At 39.4% G+C, this 12,916-nt stretch overlaps 1 protein-coding gene across 3 annotated transcripts; it reads left to right on the plus strand.

Annotated features, from left to right (window-relative positions):
- Nucleotides 1-1,044: 1,044 nt before the first annotated feature.
- Nucleotides 1,045-2,837, plus strand: tmem70 (transmembrane protein 70). 3 transcript variants are annotated; one of them, XM_080838171.1, is made up of 4 exons: nucleotides 1,045-1,340; nucleotides 1,531-1,633; nucleotides 1,788-2,280; nucleotides 2,543-2,837. In XM_080838171.1, the coding sequence occupies exons 1-3, from the start codon at nucleotides 1,125-1,127 to the stop codon at nucleotides 2,231-2,233; spliced, it is 765 nt and encodes a 254-aa protein (XP_080694297.1). In that variant the 5' UTR covers nucleotides 1,045-1,124; the 3' UTR covers nucleotides 2,234-2,280; nucleotides 2,543-2,837. The 3 variants fall into 3 exon arrangements, with proteins under 3 accessions (XP_080694297.1, XP_080694298.1, XP_080694296.1); XM_080838172.1 differs by having other exon boundaries at nucleotides 2,618-2,837; XM_080838170.1 differs by lacking the exon at nucleotides 2,543-2,837 and having other exon boundaries at nucleotides 1,788-2,511.
- The last annotated feature ends 10,079 nt before the right edge of the window (nucleotides 2,838-12,916 follow it).

Genomic DNA, 12,916 nt, shown 5'->3' on the forward strand with positions numbered 1-12,916 from the left:
TATAATGTGTCACTTTAGAAGAATCTACTTTAAAGGCACCCAGTGCAACTTTATGTAAACATTCAATGAAAAATAAACATTCAATTTCTAGTCTTTTTAACACGTAGTAAGTTTCAATAACTCCATACCATTACATATCGACATTCAAGGAGCAAAGATGAGACGTCTTTGTGTGGTGAGAACTGATAGAAAATCGTAAACAACAACAATCGCCGGTGGGGAGAAGCCATTTTTCCATTGACTGGAAGCCTGCTTTATTTATTATAGGTTACAAAAAATAAAGAAAATGGCGGCGATTGTTGTTGTTATCGATTTTCTATCAGTTCTCACCACACAACGACGTCTCATCTGCTTGAATGTCGGTATGTAATGGTATAGAGTTATTGAAACTTACGTGTAAAAAAAGACTAGAAATTGAATGTTTCTTTTTAAGCCTCGAAAGTTGCACTGGGTGCCTTTAATAAAAATCTTTGATGCTAAAGTAATATAATATAGAATAGAAAACAAATGAGGTAAAACACATGAATCATAATATGTATATAATAAGACTACATAACACTCGAGTCTTAGGCTATGCTAGAGTAAATAAATTAGGTAAGAGTTCTTGGCAAGTAGTCTAGATCTAATTATTTGAATACAATTCGTCTGAGTGAACAACATTTTGTGAAACGCATACCACTGAAGTGATTTCAAGTATCACGGGGTCGCTGGGTATCGGTTTTTAATTGCTCGATCTCAGTTCCCCTTACTTCAATTGTCCTATTGATTGTTTTCAACAGGCCTCATGTAAACGACTAACGAACTGTGAACTGTCTTGTGATTTTAGCATCTAAATGCCGATGAAATGAATAGATTCTAACCATGCAATTACATGGCTTGGTGCAGTGTCCCATGCCTTTCCAACTCTTTTGTGAATAAAAAAAACCTCAATCTGAGTAAAGTAGAACCTGAAAGTTCGTTTTACTATGTCGAATACTTTTCACATCCAATACAGTAGGTGGCAGTGGTTCTTTGAACTAACATAGTTTCAGTGACGAAGAAAAAAGGGGACGGAATGGGAGTGTGAAGTCTGTGCACATAGGAAGATTAAACACACAATATCGTTTACCAGCAACATATTTAAAATGTACACCGTACGTCTGGTGTGTGGGCTACGTAGTATTTCACAGTGCAAATCGCTCTCCGTTTATTGCTGTGCAAGGACTAATCAGAATGCATGGACTCGTCCTTCCAGTGCAGCGTTTAAGAGCATGTTCGTAGCCGTTTCAAGAAATGGCCATCAACGTCTGCCTCAGGCTGAAGGCCTACGAAGGTCGTTTACAAGTACAGAAACTAATAAGGTACGAGGATACGGTTGCCTGCTTTGTATTAGTTTGCATTGACACTGAGGTATATTAAAAGCGGACATGTTCTAAGGTAAATGAAAAGCAGAAAGCCTGCCATGTCAGTCTTTGTTAAGTATCCTATGGTTTCAAATAAGTGGCATGTTGATGTTATTCACTTCTATCCGGTTCTGCTACCTTATACCAGATATCACAACAAAGCACAGTGCGGTATGCGCAGGACTCAGTTGCAAGACCCTCTGAAGATGGAAGACTCATCTACTCGGGGAATCTCGGCAAATCTGTTTTAGGTTGGCTACATTTTTACAACATTTACCAAATGTTAATGTGTCAGTATCACTGCTACATGGCTGTCACAAAACACAGAAACAACCTCCACTCGGTCTGGTCAGGGCATATCTAGAGAGGCTCTTTGGTTATATCTGTCTTTTTTTCTGTCAACAGGTGTGAAGTTTTTCTCCTACTCCTGCAGCATGTTCAGTGCCATTGTCATGCCATACGTCATGCTGAAGACTGGCCTCGGTGTTTCAAATTTGGCCTTACAGGTGGCATTTTGTGGATTCATCGGCTTTTTCACCTTTATCACCCCTGTGCTCCTTCACTTCATCACAAAAGGGTATGTGGTGCGTCTGTACCATAAGGAGGGAACAGACTCATACACAGCCATCACGTACAATGCTCTACTAGTAGAGAAAAAGACTGTGTTTCATCAGAGTGATGTTAAGATACCAGATATCAGCAAGATGTTCACCACTTTTTATGCAAAGAAGCGTTCGATGATGGTGAACCCTGATTCCTTTCTACTGCCTCACGATTACAACCACCTGATGGGGTACGACAAGCCCTTCACATTTGATGAGGATGACCTAGACCAGCCAGATAGAAAATAGGCCATACGATCAAAACTACAACATGTGAACCTGATCAGGAAGATGCAGTAAGTTAAGATTAATGTCAAGACGTTATTTTAATATGGGTTATTCATTACTAAAGGAGGCCCTGAGTAGTTGAGACTGAACAACTGTACATTCCTGCAAGTGAAACACTGGCTAGCACAGTTTCCCTCTTCATTTGTCACAACTCTCATTAAAAGAATGTATGACTTCATTTTCTCCACCAATCAAATGTGCTTACTTACAGACCTTGGGGTTAAAGACATTTAAAATTGTGCACTGTGTTTCTGTTATTTTACCTGGTAGACATGCAGTTATTACAAAGAGACAAGGTGATTGGAAAAGACTTCCAAGAAAATATTGAAGTGTTTTTATGTCCAGTTCAGCACCTTTTGGATCCATCCAAATGTGGAAGTTGCAACATACCACCCAGGTGCTTGGTAGAAAAGGGCGTCCCTCACACTAAGTATCCAAGGCAGATGTGCAACGTTATGGGAAGCCACCACAGTCCAGCCATCACCCTGAAACATCAACAAAAGGCAGTGTCTGGAAGTGTAAGAGTACGCAATCACAAGAGCTGTCCATAAAAATGCACTTTGTTGGAGGCATTGAGATTCTTTTGAATGAAAAGTGCTTTAAAAATAAAATGAATTGTTATTATTATTATCATTTTAGTTGCTACATATTTAAGCATGAATGGAGGTTGCTTAAGATGTGTGGAAAAGGTTTTTATTGTCATATTACATACCAAATAAAGCTTTTTTTGGCCAGTCCTTAAGGCACTGCATGTGCCTGAAATATAACACTGCAAATGCCTAGAAAAACAGCATCCAAGTTGTGAAAAATGGAACTCTAACCACTATGCTGTGGCGATGTTTCCCATTTGCAGAGGGATAATCATGAGGGAGAATCAATGGATATAAATTATACACAACATTGCAGAAAAACCTGTTGCAGTCTGTTGTAAAACTAAGGCTTGGGAGAGAGATTACTACCAGTAAGTTAATTACCCAAGGTACAACGCTATGGCTCAGCCATAAACCTAATCAAAATCGTACTGAGAATCTCTGGCACTACAATCCAAGACCGCTAACCCTATGTTCTCTACCAAGTATGTGTAGGGGTTGAATACTTACGCGAACAGAATTTTGCAGTTTTTAATTTGGTAAAATGTTGGTATTTTAATTAATACAAAAGTGGTGGAGACTCAGTCGCAGAGAGATCGATCAGGAAACAGGCATTATCCTTGCAAAGATAAGCATCAATAGAGATTCACCTGTGTCCCTGATTAGACATTGAAACAGTCCAATGTTGAGTATCCTAAACAGAATAATGGGTGTCAACCAATATCCCCGACCCTATGAATATGTAGCAGGCAGCTACTCTGATACTGGAACTGCCAGAATGTTGGTTCACGGGGGAAGTTGTTCATTCTAAATGCTTTTGCAAGCCACTGTATGTTGTTTTGCTTTCAAAGCTTTGTATCACATTTCTTAAGAAGCTGGCCATGAAATGTCATTTAGAAATTCAGTCATTATCTTTATGCACTACCTTTTGTATCTCTGGGACGCATATGGAATACAATTCTTCTATACATCGGTGAGGAGATTAAGTCTCCCCTTCCCACCATGGTACTAAATCAATTGGAGTCTTAATCATGTTGCCCTGCAGGAACCAGAGAGAGACTTGTGAATACAGTCTGCGCCTAGTGGTTGCCTTGTTTTGTGAGTACATTGAGTTCTGTTTGTTGTTGTTTTTGATTGTGTATTTTGTGCACATGATTGGGGTCAATGGAATTCCCCCTTTTAAAATCAATAAGAAGCCACCAACTCATGTAACGTTTCTTTCTGACTTCACCACCGACTCCAGTCGCCCACATCCCAAAAAGTGGGGTGGCCGCCTCGGTCCCTCACAAGGTCACTGCTAATGATGCTTAGTTGTTGTTGGATATCTACACAAAGTTTACATGTGAGCGAATAAAAGTGACATAGAAATAGGTCACTCTCATTTCCTGTCTGGAAATAATCCACACTTCCCTTTTGGGCAAAACAAGAAAACGTCACGTATCGTTAACAATACCTCTTTTAAGCCGTGTTTCTGGAGGAAGTTTCAAATAATGATCAGAACACTGCAGGCAAGGGAAGTCATAAATTGTGCAGAGTATGTTACAAAGGTTTGCCATCTTCATCTCATGTATTGCATATGTTTTTGGAAGCAGACATTTTATGTGCTCTTCAGACTCTTTGACATTATGGTATTCCTATGAAGGTAAGTGAAATACTTATTACTTTACAGTGTTGTACTGCCCATACTGTCAGATTCGTATCAGATGTCTTGGCAGGTTAAAATCATTTGCCTTGTCAACATTAAGATGTTTCTGTGTCAGTTAGTCTCTGTAATCAAATGCTGGAAATGATTATGCTGGCAAAAAAAAGCCCATAGACCTCCATTGAACGTGTCACAGACCTCCATTCAAAAAGCAGAATGTTTTTCTGGCATATATAAACTGTATATAACTGCCACCAGTGATCAATGTTTTTTATTTGGCCTGTAACAATGATACATAAGACGTACAGCTCAGGTCAGTCATACGACTCTCTCGTTTGTGCATTGAAATCATTCACTTGAGGGACTGCCCAGTTTGCATCCATCCTGAGCTGAATGTGCTAGCTGAGAAACAGCCATGAAAATGAATGGGTTTGCTAATTCATCACTCTCTCCAGGTTTTATAATTATCACCATGTTAGCTATATAATATTTCTATTTCATGTTCATGAAGTCATGAAACACACTTAAAGTTAGATCTTAGTGAACATTAGCTAATAGCACTGCAGTAGTTGTTGGTGAGCAAGGCAAACAAGGGCCCGGAAAATGAATACAGTATAATATATTCTCTTAAATGCATTTTAAAATGTGTTTTCATGTTTCAGTGACAGAAATACAGTATATCAAAATGCTAATATATTTTCTTTCCTTCATTGACAGGAGAAATTATAATCTTGTCTCTGAGTTTGTCACCATGTGAAATCGGACGAAGTGAATATCGTGTGACGTACTCATTAGTCCCAAGTGAGATTAATCTTCTTTTTTTTTTTAGATAAACACTGATTTAAAGCCCATAGATACACTCACTTTGATTGCACTACTTTGTGCAAGGCTATATTTACATCTGAAAGAGTATGCTGTTTTTGGCAAATTCCTAGATGAAAACGGTTCCTTGGTTCAAGTTCACTTGTTCAGTGAGAGACTTGTGAAAGGGGGCTTAGTGAAAGAATACGTTTATTTCGACGTGTAGCACATTAACCTTCGATAGCATGGTTACATGTCACAAGGAAAGTCTTCTATGATCTTACAAAAATAAGTAGGTTATTTAGAGTAGAATGAACCTATTAACAATGGGGGGGTATAAATGTGGCTGATATGTGAAATACACCCAAATCTAACACATACTTATTTACAACTACGTTCTTTATGCTCTTGGACTTGCAGTGAAAACCCTGAGTTATTTTGAACACAGTTTTTCTGTTTGGTTTGGAAATGAAAAGTGGTTTGAAGTCCAAGGCAGAGAAGACTGTGAGTACTACAGAGCATGCCATCTCATCAAAGGGGGTACGTACAGAAGAACAGGATGACTGGACATAAAAACATCTGCTTGGTTGTCTAGAACCTCAAATTCCACATAGGAAAATCTGAGTAATTGTACAATGTGTGAGTGTGTGTGTTAATTTATCTATGTATGAATGAAGGTATTTGTGGCATATGAAACTTGTTCCGACCACTTTTGAAAAACCTTTCGCCTTCGCTGCCCAAGTTTCTTATTGTTAATCTTTTAGAAATTATTACTTTCCACTGACTACCTAATGCCTATGGCAAAATTTTCTTAGGCTTCCAGTCCCTGGTAGACAAACACATACCTGCCAGTGAACTGGTGTAATAAAGGACAGTGAACCTCCATAAGAGCAAGATGGCGATGCAATTGGGGTGCATGGTTATTTTTCAACATAATGGCTGGTCCTTCCTGAATATAAGGGGCAAGGTGTGGTGTTCTGCCTCTTGTGAAGTGTGTTGTGAAGTGTAAAGAAGCTAATCAACAGTCACTCAGCAGTTAGAATAAACTCATGAATGATCCGTCCAAGCAGCAAGCAGACATGAAGTGGTGGCAAAATTCTAGAGTTGGCATATTGAGTTACCAGCTACCAACTGTGTGACCTCAACATGCCGGGCAAGGTTGCCAAAGAGAAGGGATGGGTTCCTAATTCATTTGTTTTCTGACTTTACAGCGCTGAGTATGTAACCTTACAAGACTGATTACAATTGTCCTGTAGCCTTAGGTTATCATCTGACACAATACCCCAAGTCCACCCAAAAGATGCCAAAAACGTTTCGGGTGCTAAATGTGACCAGGGTTCTGGGCTTTTCAAACCTGGGGGGCTCGACCACCCGCACCCTCTTCCCTTACTGTGATTTATATATATATATTGTATATATATAATGGCCAGACCATTTGGCCCAGTTGGTTGACCCTCATGATACGCCTTGTGAATACTTCTTGCACTACTCTTTACAGGGGTGCATCCGTAATTACTTGCAAATGACTTGCATGGTAGTGACTTGATGTTGAATACAAAACATTATATGTAAATAAATTGAACATGGACATTAGAACATTTAGCTGTGATTTTAACATTTTGACAACAACATTGACTTGTACTTCCTTTCTCCACTGCTCAACCACAAGGTAGTAAATATTTCTAAGGATGTAGTTAATTTGTTCCTCAATGACCAAACCTAATTTTGCAGTTTGAGCTCTCCCCTTGGAACCGTAGTGTCACCTCTCTAAATGTTTCCTTATCTTTTCCCAGAGTCCATCCATGACACGGTTCCTTTTTACACCAAGGCCTTCAAACCTCCTAGAGTAAGTACCCATCAGTAGTATAATATACTAGTGGCATCTTATACAGAAATTTAAACTCTTGTCTTTTTTGCCTCTTGTAGGGAAACTTCTTCATGATTGCAAAACTATTTGATGCAACAAATGCCATTCATCTGAACGTCACAGTTGAAGTTAAAAAATAAAAAGTCAACAGCCCTTGGAGCATTCACCATCACCCATCACAGGCTAAGAAAGAAATGCAGTTGTTCCCCGCACCATGTTTACAATTCACATCATTACTGTATTATCTTGGAGGTTATTTTTTAAACACAGTGAGGTACCAAAGATACTATGCATTTAACCTCAAAAATTACTTAGATTTCCTTTCGAAATGGGCTTCAATGAATGGTTTCAGAAATGGAGATGGAATGCTATGGAGAATAAAAGAGTTCATACGTAGTATTCTTTAGTACTGGTGAGAAGGTTCTGTGATTCACAAGGCTAAACCAATCTTTCCTTCTGTCTACAAAAGTATCTAGAATATTCAGGGGAAAATCTAGAAGTAAAAAAATCCTTAGAGAAAAAATGATGGAGACACAAGTGCTTAGTGCTGAGATTGGTCTTTAAACATTGGATAGCAGCCATACCTATCGGACATTTTCCCTTAGAAATAAATAATATAAAGGAATACAGCGGTAGACAACACATGAGCCTGCTCTACCACTAGAGACTGCTATACAGCAAGCTAAAGAGAGACCCACATAATATACTGAGCGTTCTTGCCATTTTAATGAACGATTTTTTTATGAAATATCTATTTGCCTTCCAACTTTGTCTGTTCTGAAAATGTATTTATCAGATCCAAATAAATACATATATGCTGATAAGGTGACAACCCTTTGAAATAACCTGGGCACTTCAAAATCACCTTAAAATCATTGTTTTGGTAAAATGGCAATGGTTGGTTACACTAAGAAGAATCTTGTAATCTGAATACCATGTTACTACTCGACTCATATATTTGTGGGAATGTCCTCACCAGGTTGAGAAACAAACATAATGTGACCTACAAATCTAAGGAGCTGTGGTGAGGAATGAGTTGATCAGCCAAAAAGGAAAACCACCACACTTCTCCTCTTTGCCAGTGTACCATTTAGGAACTTGGCTCTGACTCATGGGCCGAGCAAAGCATCAGCTGCTGAGCATTGTCATTCATTGAGGAGCTGGCACCGGATCTTATTTCTGTGCTTAAACAGGGCAGGGAAAGATGCTGCTCTTTGAAACCATAAGCCAGTTCTCCATGTCATCCATGGGAACCAAGGTCTCTGCCCCCCTGAGGGATTGTCTTCTTTTAGTGTACAACCTGGGGGGGGGGGGTTTGGAGGGATGTTTTGTGATTTTGTATAATCTGCTTAAACAAAGGTGTTAGTGTATCTGTAGATTTCATTCTGATTTAATTCTACACAATTTCGATTTCCCATCATGCAGCACTGTAATGCACCATCTTTTTCTGTCTGCCGGAGCGGCCTCTCTGCCTGTCCTTGTGTCCCGAGCACTGAGCTGGCGTTACCAGGGTGGAAGCATGTCTTCCTTTTCTCAGCGGAGTTTATAAACTGCTCTTTAAATCACTAAGGGGCCTCAACCGTGGCAGGTGGATCCGCCGGGGCAGCGTAAAAGCAGCCCTTTGCCATACTGTCGTGTATTCTATATCTATATATATATATATATACCTTGGGCATGGGTGGAGCATGGAGCGGAAAGACCCTGGGGGCGGGAGTGGCATCCGCCACTGGGCACAGTGTTGCTGGGAGCCTGACGAGAGAGAACAGGTGCCTCCGCTCCGCACAAGCCCACCTCTGAGCTTTGACCCAGGGGGCCTATCAATCTTGCTCTAATGGCATAGGGAGGTGGAGGGGAGGTGGGGTAGAGGGGAGATTGAAGCAGGGCAAGCTTGGGGGGTTAATCAAGGAGCCCCTAATATGCTGCAGAAGTATAGGTGAATGGCGCGGTAGGTGCAGGGGGTAAAGAGATGGATGGGAGAGGGAGCTTGGCTGCACTGCATGGATGTGTGCGTGTGCTATTAGGGGTCCTGCTGAGTTACCTGGACTTGAACTTCTGTGTTTCTTCTGTGTTCTGCTCTGGTTCTGCAATGGGAGTCCAGTAGCTGAACTTGAAGGGATGTGAGGAGTCTTTAAGTCTGTCAAGGGGGATGATTTTAAGCTTGATTTGTTTTAGTGTTTACTTATTAATTCAACAAATCTGACTTCTTTAACTTTAATTAAAAATAATGGATGCAATAATGCATTTCTTTCTGCAGGACAACTGGAATTCCACACACTTTATCCACAAGTGCCCCACACATTAAAACTGGGAAATGGACCTGATGTGAAGTGTTTGTAAAGTCAGGGCCTCCTTGCTTTCCGTCTACCGGAACAAGTCCAGTTGCCATTCATGGTGAAAGTAAATATGGCTGGTATCCTCCCCAATGCTAGATTCCTCCCCTGTTCTTGTGAGGAGCCTTTTTATATGAAAGAGGTGATGACCCATGAAACCTGAGATTGTGTATGTAGTTGGAGATGTTTGAGGTTTGTCGCTGTCTCCCATTCACATGCCTCAGATGGTCTGTACCCAGTGCTGTCTGACCTTGGCCATTCCCCCAGAAATGTTTCTGAAACTGAAGTTAACCCCCCCTCTCTGTTGGTTCCAGAGCCCCCTTTAAAAGCAATGCAATGTTTATTGGGAGTTTGGCGCTATGGCTGTGAGCAGAACAAACAGTGCAGAGTGGTTATCAAGAGGAATATAACCATGCTCTGTGTGATTGAGTAATGTCAGTGTAGATTTTCAGCTGTCTGGCTCTATATTTAAAGGTGATGGCTTACTGTCATGGAAAACAGTTGGACAGCAGAAAAAAATCACAATGGCATTTTTGTCTTTGGGCCCTTGCCTTTTTTTCTGTACCCCTTTGTGGTACAGCGACATTTGCTCCTTAAAGTTGACATAATTCCAAAGTACCTAGTGTTGACTTAATTTGTACAATGTATCTTTTACATGCCATTATAACATACCAACGGTTAGGGTTAGTAACAGTTTTAACTTAAATAAGTACCTAAAATGAAAAGCCTTGATTAATTCATTTCTTAAGCACACTGTTTACTGTATACTAAGTGCTAAGCAGGTCTCAGCTTAATTATCTTAGCTAACCCAGCTGAATAATGACTTTCTGTTCTGTTCTGTTAAAGTTGTAGACACGGCAGACACATTATAGAAAGAAAAATAGTCCTAATTCATAAGATCTGTGTAGAAAACAAACATTTCGTATCCATGCAGTGACAAGTCTGATGATGTATTGCGTGTTCTTTTGTGAGGTTTTGCTAACTGTAATGTTTGTGTGTGTCTAAACCGAGGGATTAACATATGGCAGCCCCTCTGGCTGGTCCTGCACTCAGAGAAGGTGTGTGTGTGTGTGTGTGCGTGTGCGTGTTTGTGTGTGTGTGTGTGTGCATTGGGGAGAGGGGGAGCTACACTCGCTGCTCTCAAATATGACACTCCCTACCGCAGCTGTTGTTCACTATTTTGGTCGTAGGATCACCACAGCAATCCTCCAGACAAGGGGGCAGTTTTGACACCCAAGTGTGTGTGGTAGGGTGAACTGCTCTTAAAAAAAGCATCACATACCTGCTGCCATGGCTGGGGTGGAAGCCACAGTATAGCAAGGGGACATCCCATCCAAATCTCAACCAAGGTTTTGGGCCTGGTGTCGTTAAATTCTTGTGGAATGGCAAAATGAGTACACTATGCACTATGATATATCCACACACAAAAAATTAAAATCCCCTTGTCATAAAATCACATTTTCTTTAATTATAACTTAACAGAAGCAATATCCAGAAAAAAATACAGTCACAAGTATTAATCAAAGCTTGAGGGGTTGTGTGTATCAAAACTTTTATCAACACATTCTCATTGTTTTCTCAATGATTGAAACAGTACAATCACATCCACAGTTCAAGGTTTTGACCGCATCAGTAACAAATTAATTTTGTGTAATAGAAGTAACATCAACTTTGTTATGGCATACAATCAGAGTTGACTGTTTAGAAAAATACCCAAACAAGTTAGTTCATGGTGTGTAAAAATTGCTAGAAACATGACACATGTGTTTATTGGCACATAAATATTACCAAAAAGGGCAATTTACCTTTCAATAACAATATCCCATTGTGGAGGGCAAGTGGGGTACACTTAAACCAATAACCATGTACATATCCACTGAAGGATGTTGCACCCACAAAATTCCCACATAAAAAAAATTAAAATCCTTCACCTTGAAGAAAGAAAAAAAAGAGTTCTACATTTGAAAAAAAAAAAAAAAACATTCTTGTTGCCATTTCCCCTTCTCGGTCCCTCCTCTGGCCTTCCCGTCCACTTTCACATACTGCGGCAGTCAGAACAACCCTCTGTAAAATACGCCACCTTGTTGTTACTGCCCCTGAAATCCTTCTCTACTGCCTCCATGTCAAACAACAGCACATCCTCTCGCCTGTCAGCGCCAAAAAATAACCTGATTATATATTATGCAAACAAACGTCTCAAGTCAAGTAACTTCAGAGGCTTTAGAGCGATTAATACAATACCTTTTTTAATGTCTAGCACTGAGCTAAATATAACTCTATAGAATATATAAAATATATATGTATATTATTCTGTCCCTGGTGCAAAAATAATGAGTTTACTCATTCTCTTTTAAATTAAAATAAAATCCAATTCCCTTGTGATCTACCAACAAAGAGACCAATGAAACATTAAATAATTACGGTATATATATAAATACAAATAAATAAATTCTTCTAATGATGAAAATTGTCTGTTAAGACAAAACAAAAATGAAATGACTTCTGTTATTTTTTTTCTGAGGTAAACACTGACAATGGTTCATGATGTTATTATTAAGGCATCTGTCTCTGCATATTCTAGTCTTTCAGAACCAGGAGTTCTACCTGAATGTATTCAGTACAGCATTCTCAAGCATTTTGGGATGATGGGCATACACAACCCCAGAGCTTGGGTCATAAAAGGTGTGTGGATAACTTTCAGTGATTAAAGATTTAAAGGTGCAAATTCAAATGCAACAGGTCATTCCCCAAACCAAGATACACTACAGAAACAAATCCATGCATTAAACCCTAGTGTTATATTACAAGAGCAAACTAGATCAAGTATTAATTTTTTAGACATGATGTAACGTTACTTCTTACACCCATGTCAAAAAGTTTTAAAACCAAACCACACTTTTTTTTATTTCAAATGCTGGTATAAATGAGTTATTCACCAATTCATAACATCAATAACAATAATTCAAAGAAGTAATTTCTACAACACTAAATGTACTTGGAAACATTGTAATATTTCTCGTCAGTAAACAATGTCCTGTCTATTGGCTAGTGTTAATTGTGTAAAGATTATATTCATATATTTAGTTAGGATTAAAAAATGAAACAAATAAAACAAAACAAAAACAACATGATTGTAAAGTTGTTGCTCACAACTGAATATGAACAGAAGTAAAAATAACAAAAAAACCTTAAGAAACGGACACAATACAGAAACCGTCGTTAAACCAGCCCCATGCATGGCCATATCATGAGTGGCCCTCCCAAAGCGTGAGCGGAGGGAGATGTTGGACAAGGCTGTCCATTAGCAGGTAATGAAATAAGACTGGTGAGTGACCCTTATTTTACCAAATATGCCTAGTGTCTTCAACTCTGGGGCGAGGAGGGACACTGTCACACACACACACACATATACAC

Source organism: Sprattus sprattus (genome assembly GCF_963457725.1).
Source record: "Sprattus sprattus genome assembly, chromosome: 4".
Classification (NCBI taxonomy): Eukaryota; Metazoa; Chordata; class Actinopteri; order Clupeiformes; family Clupeidae; genus Sprattus; species Sprattus sprattus.

Coding starts and splice junctions, on each gene's coding strand:
- tmem70 (XM_080838171.1), top strand. CDS start 1,125: ATGTACACCGTACGTCTGGTGTGTGGGCTACGTAGTATTTCACAGTGC. Junction 1,341..1,530: donor CAAGTACAGAAACTAATAAG/GTACGAGGATAC, acceptor ACCTTATACCAG/ATATCACAACAAAGCACAGT. Junction 1,634..1,787: donor TCTCGGCAAATCTGTTTTAG/GTTGGCTACATT, acceptor TTCTGTCAACAG/GTGTGAAGTTTTTCTCCTAC.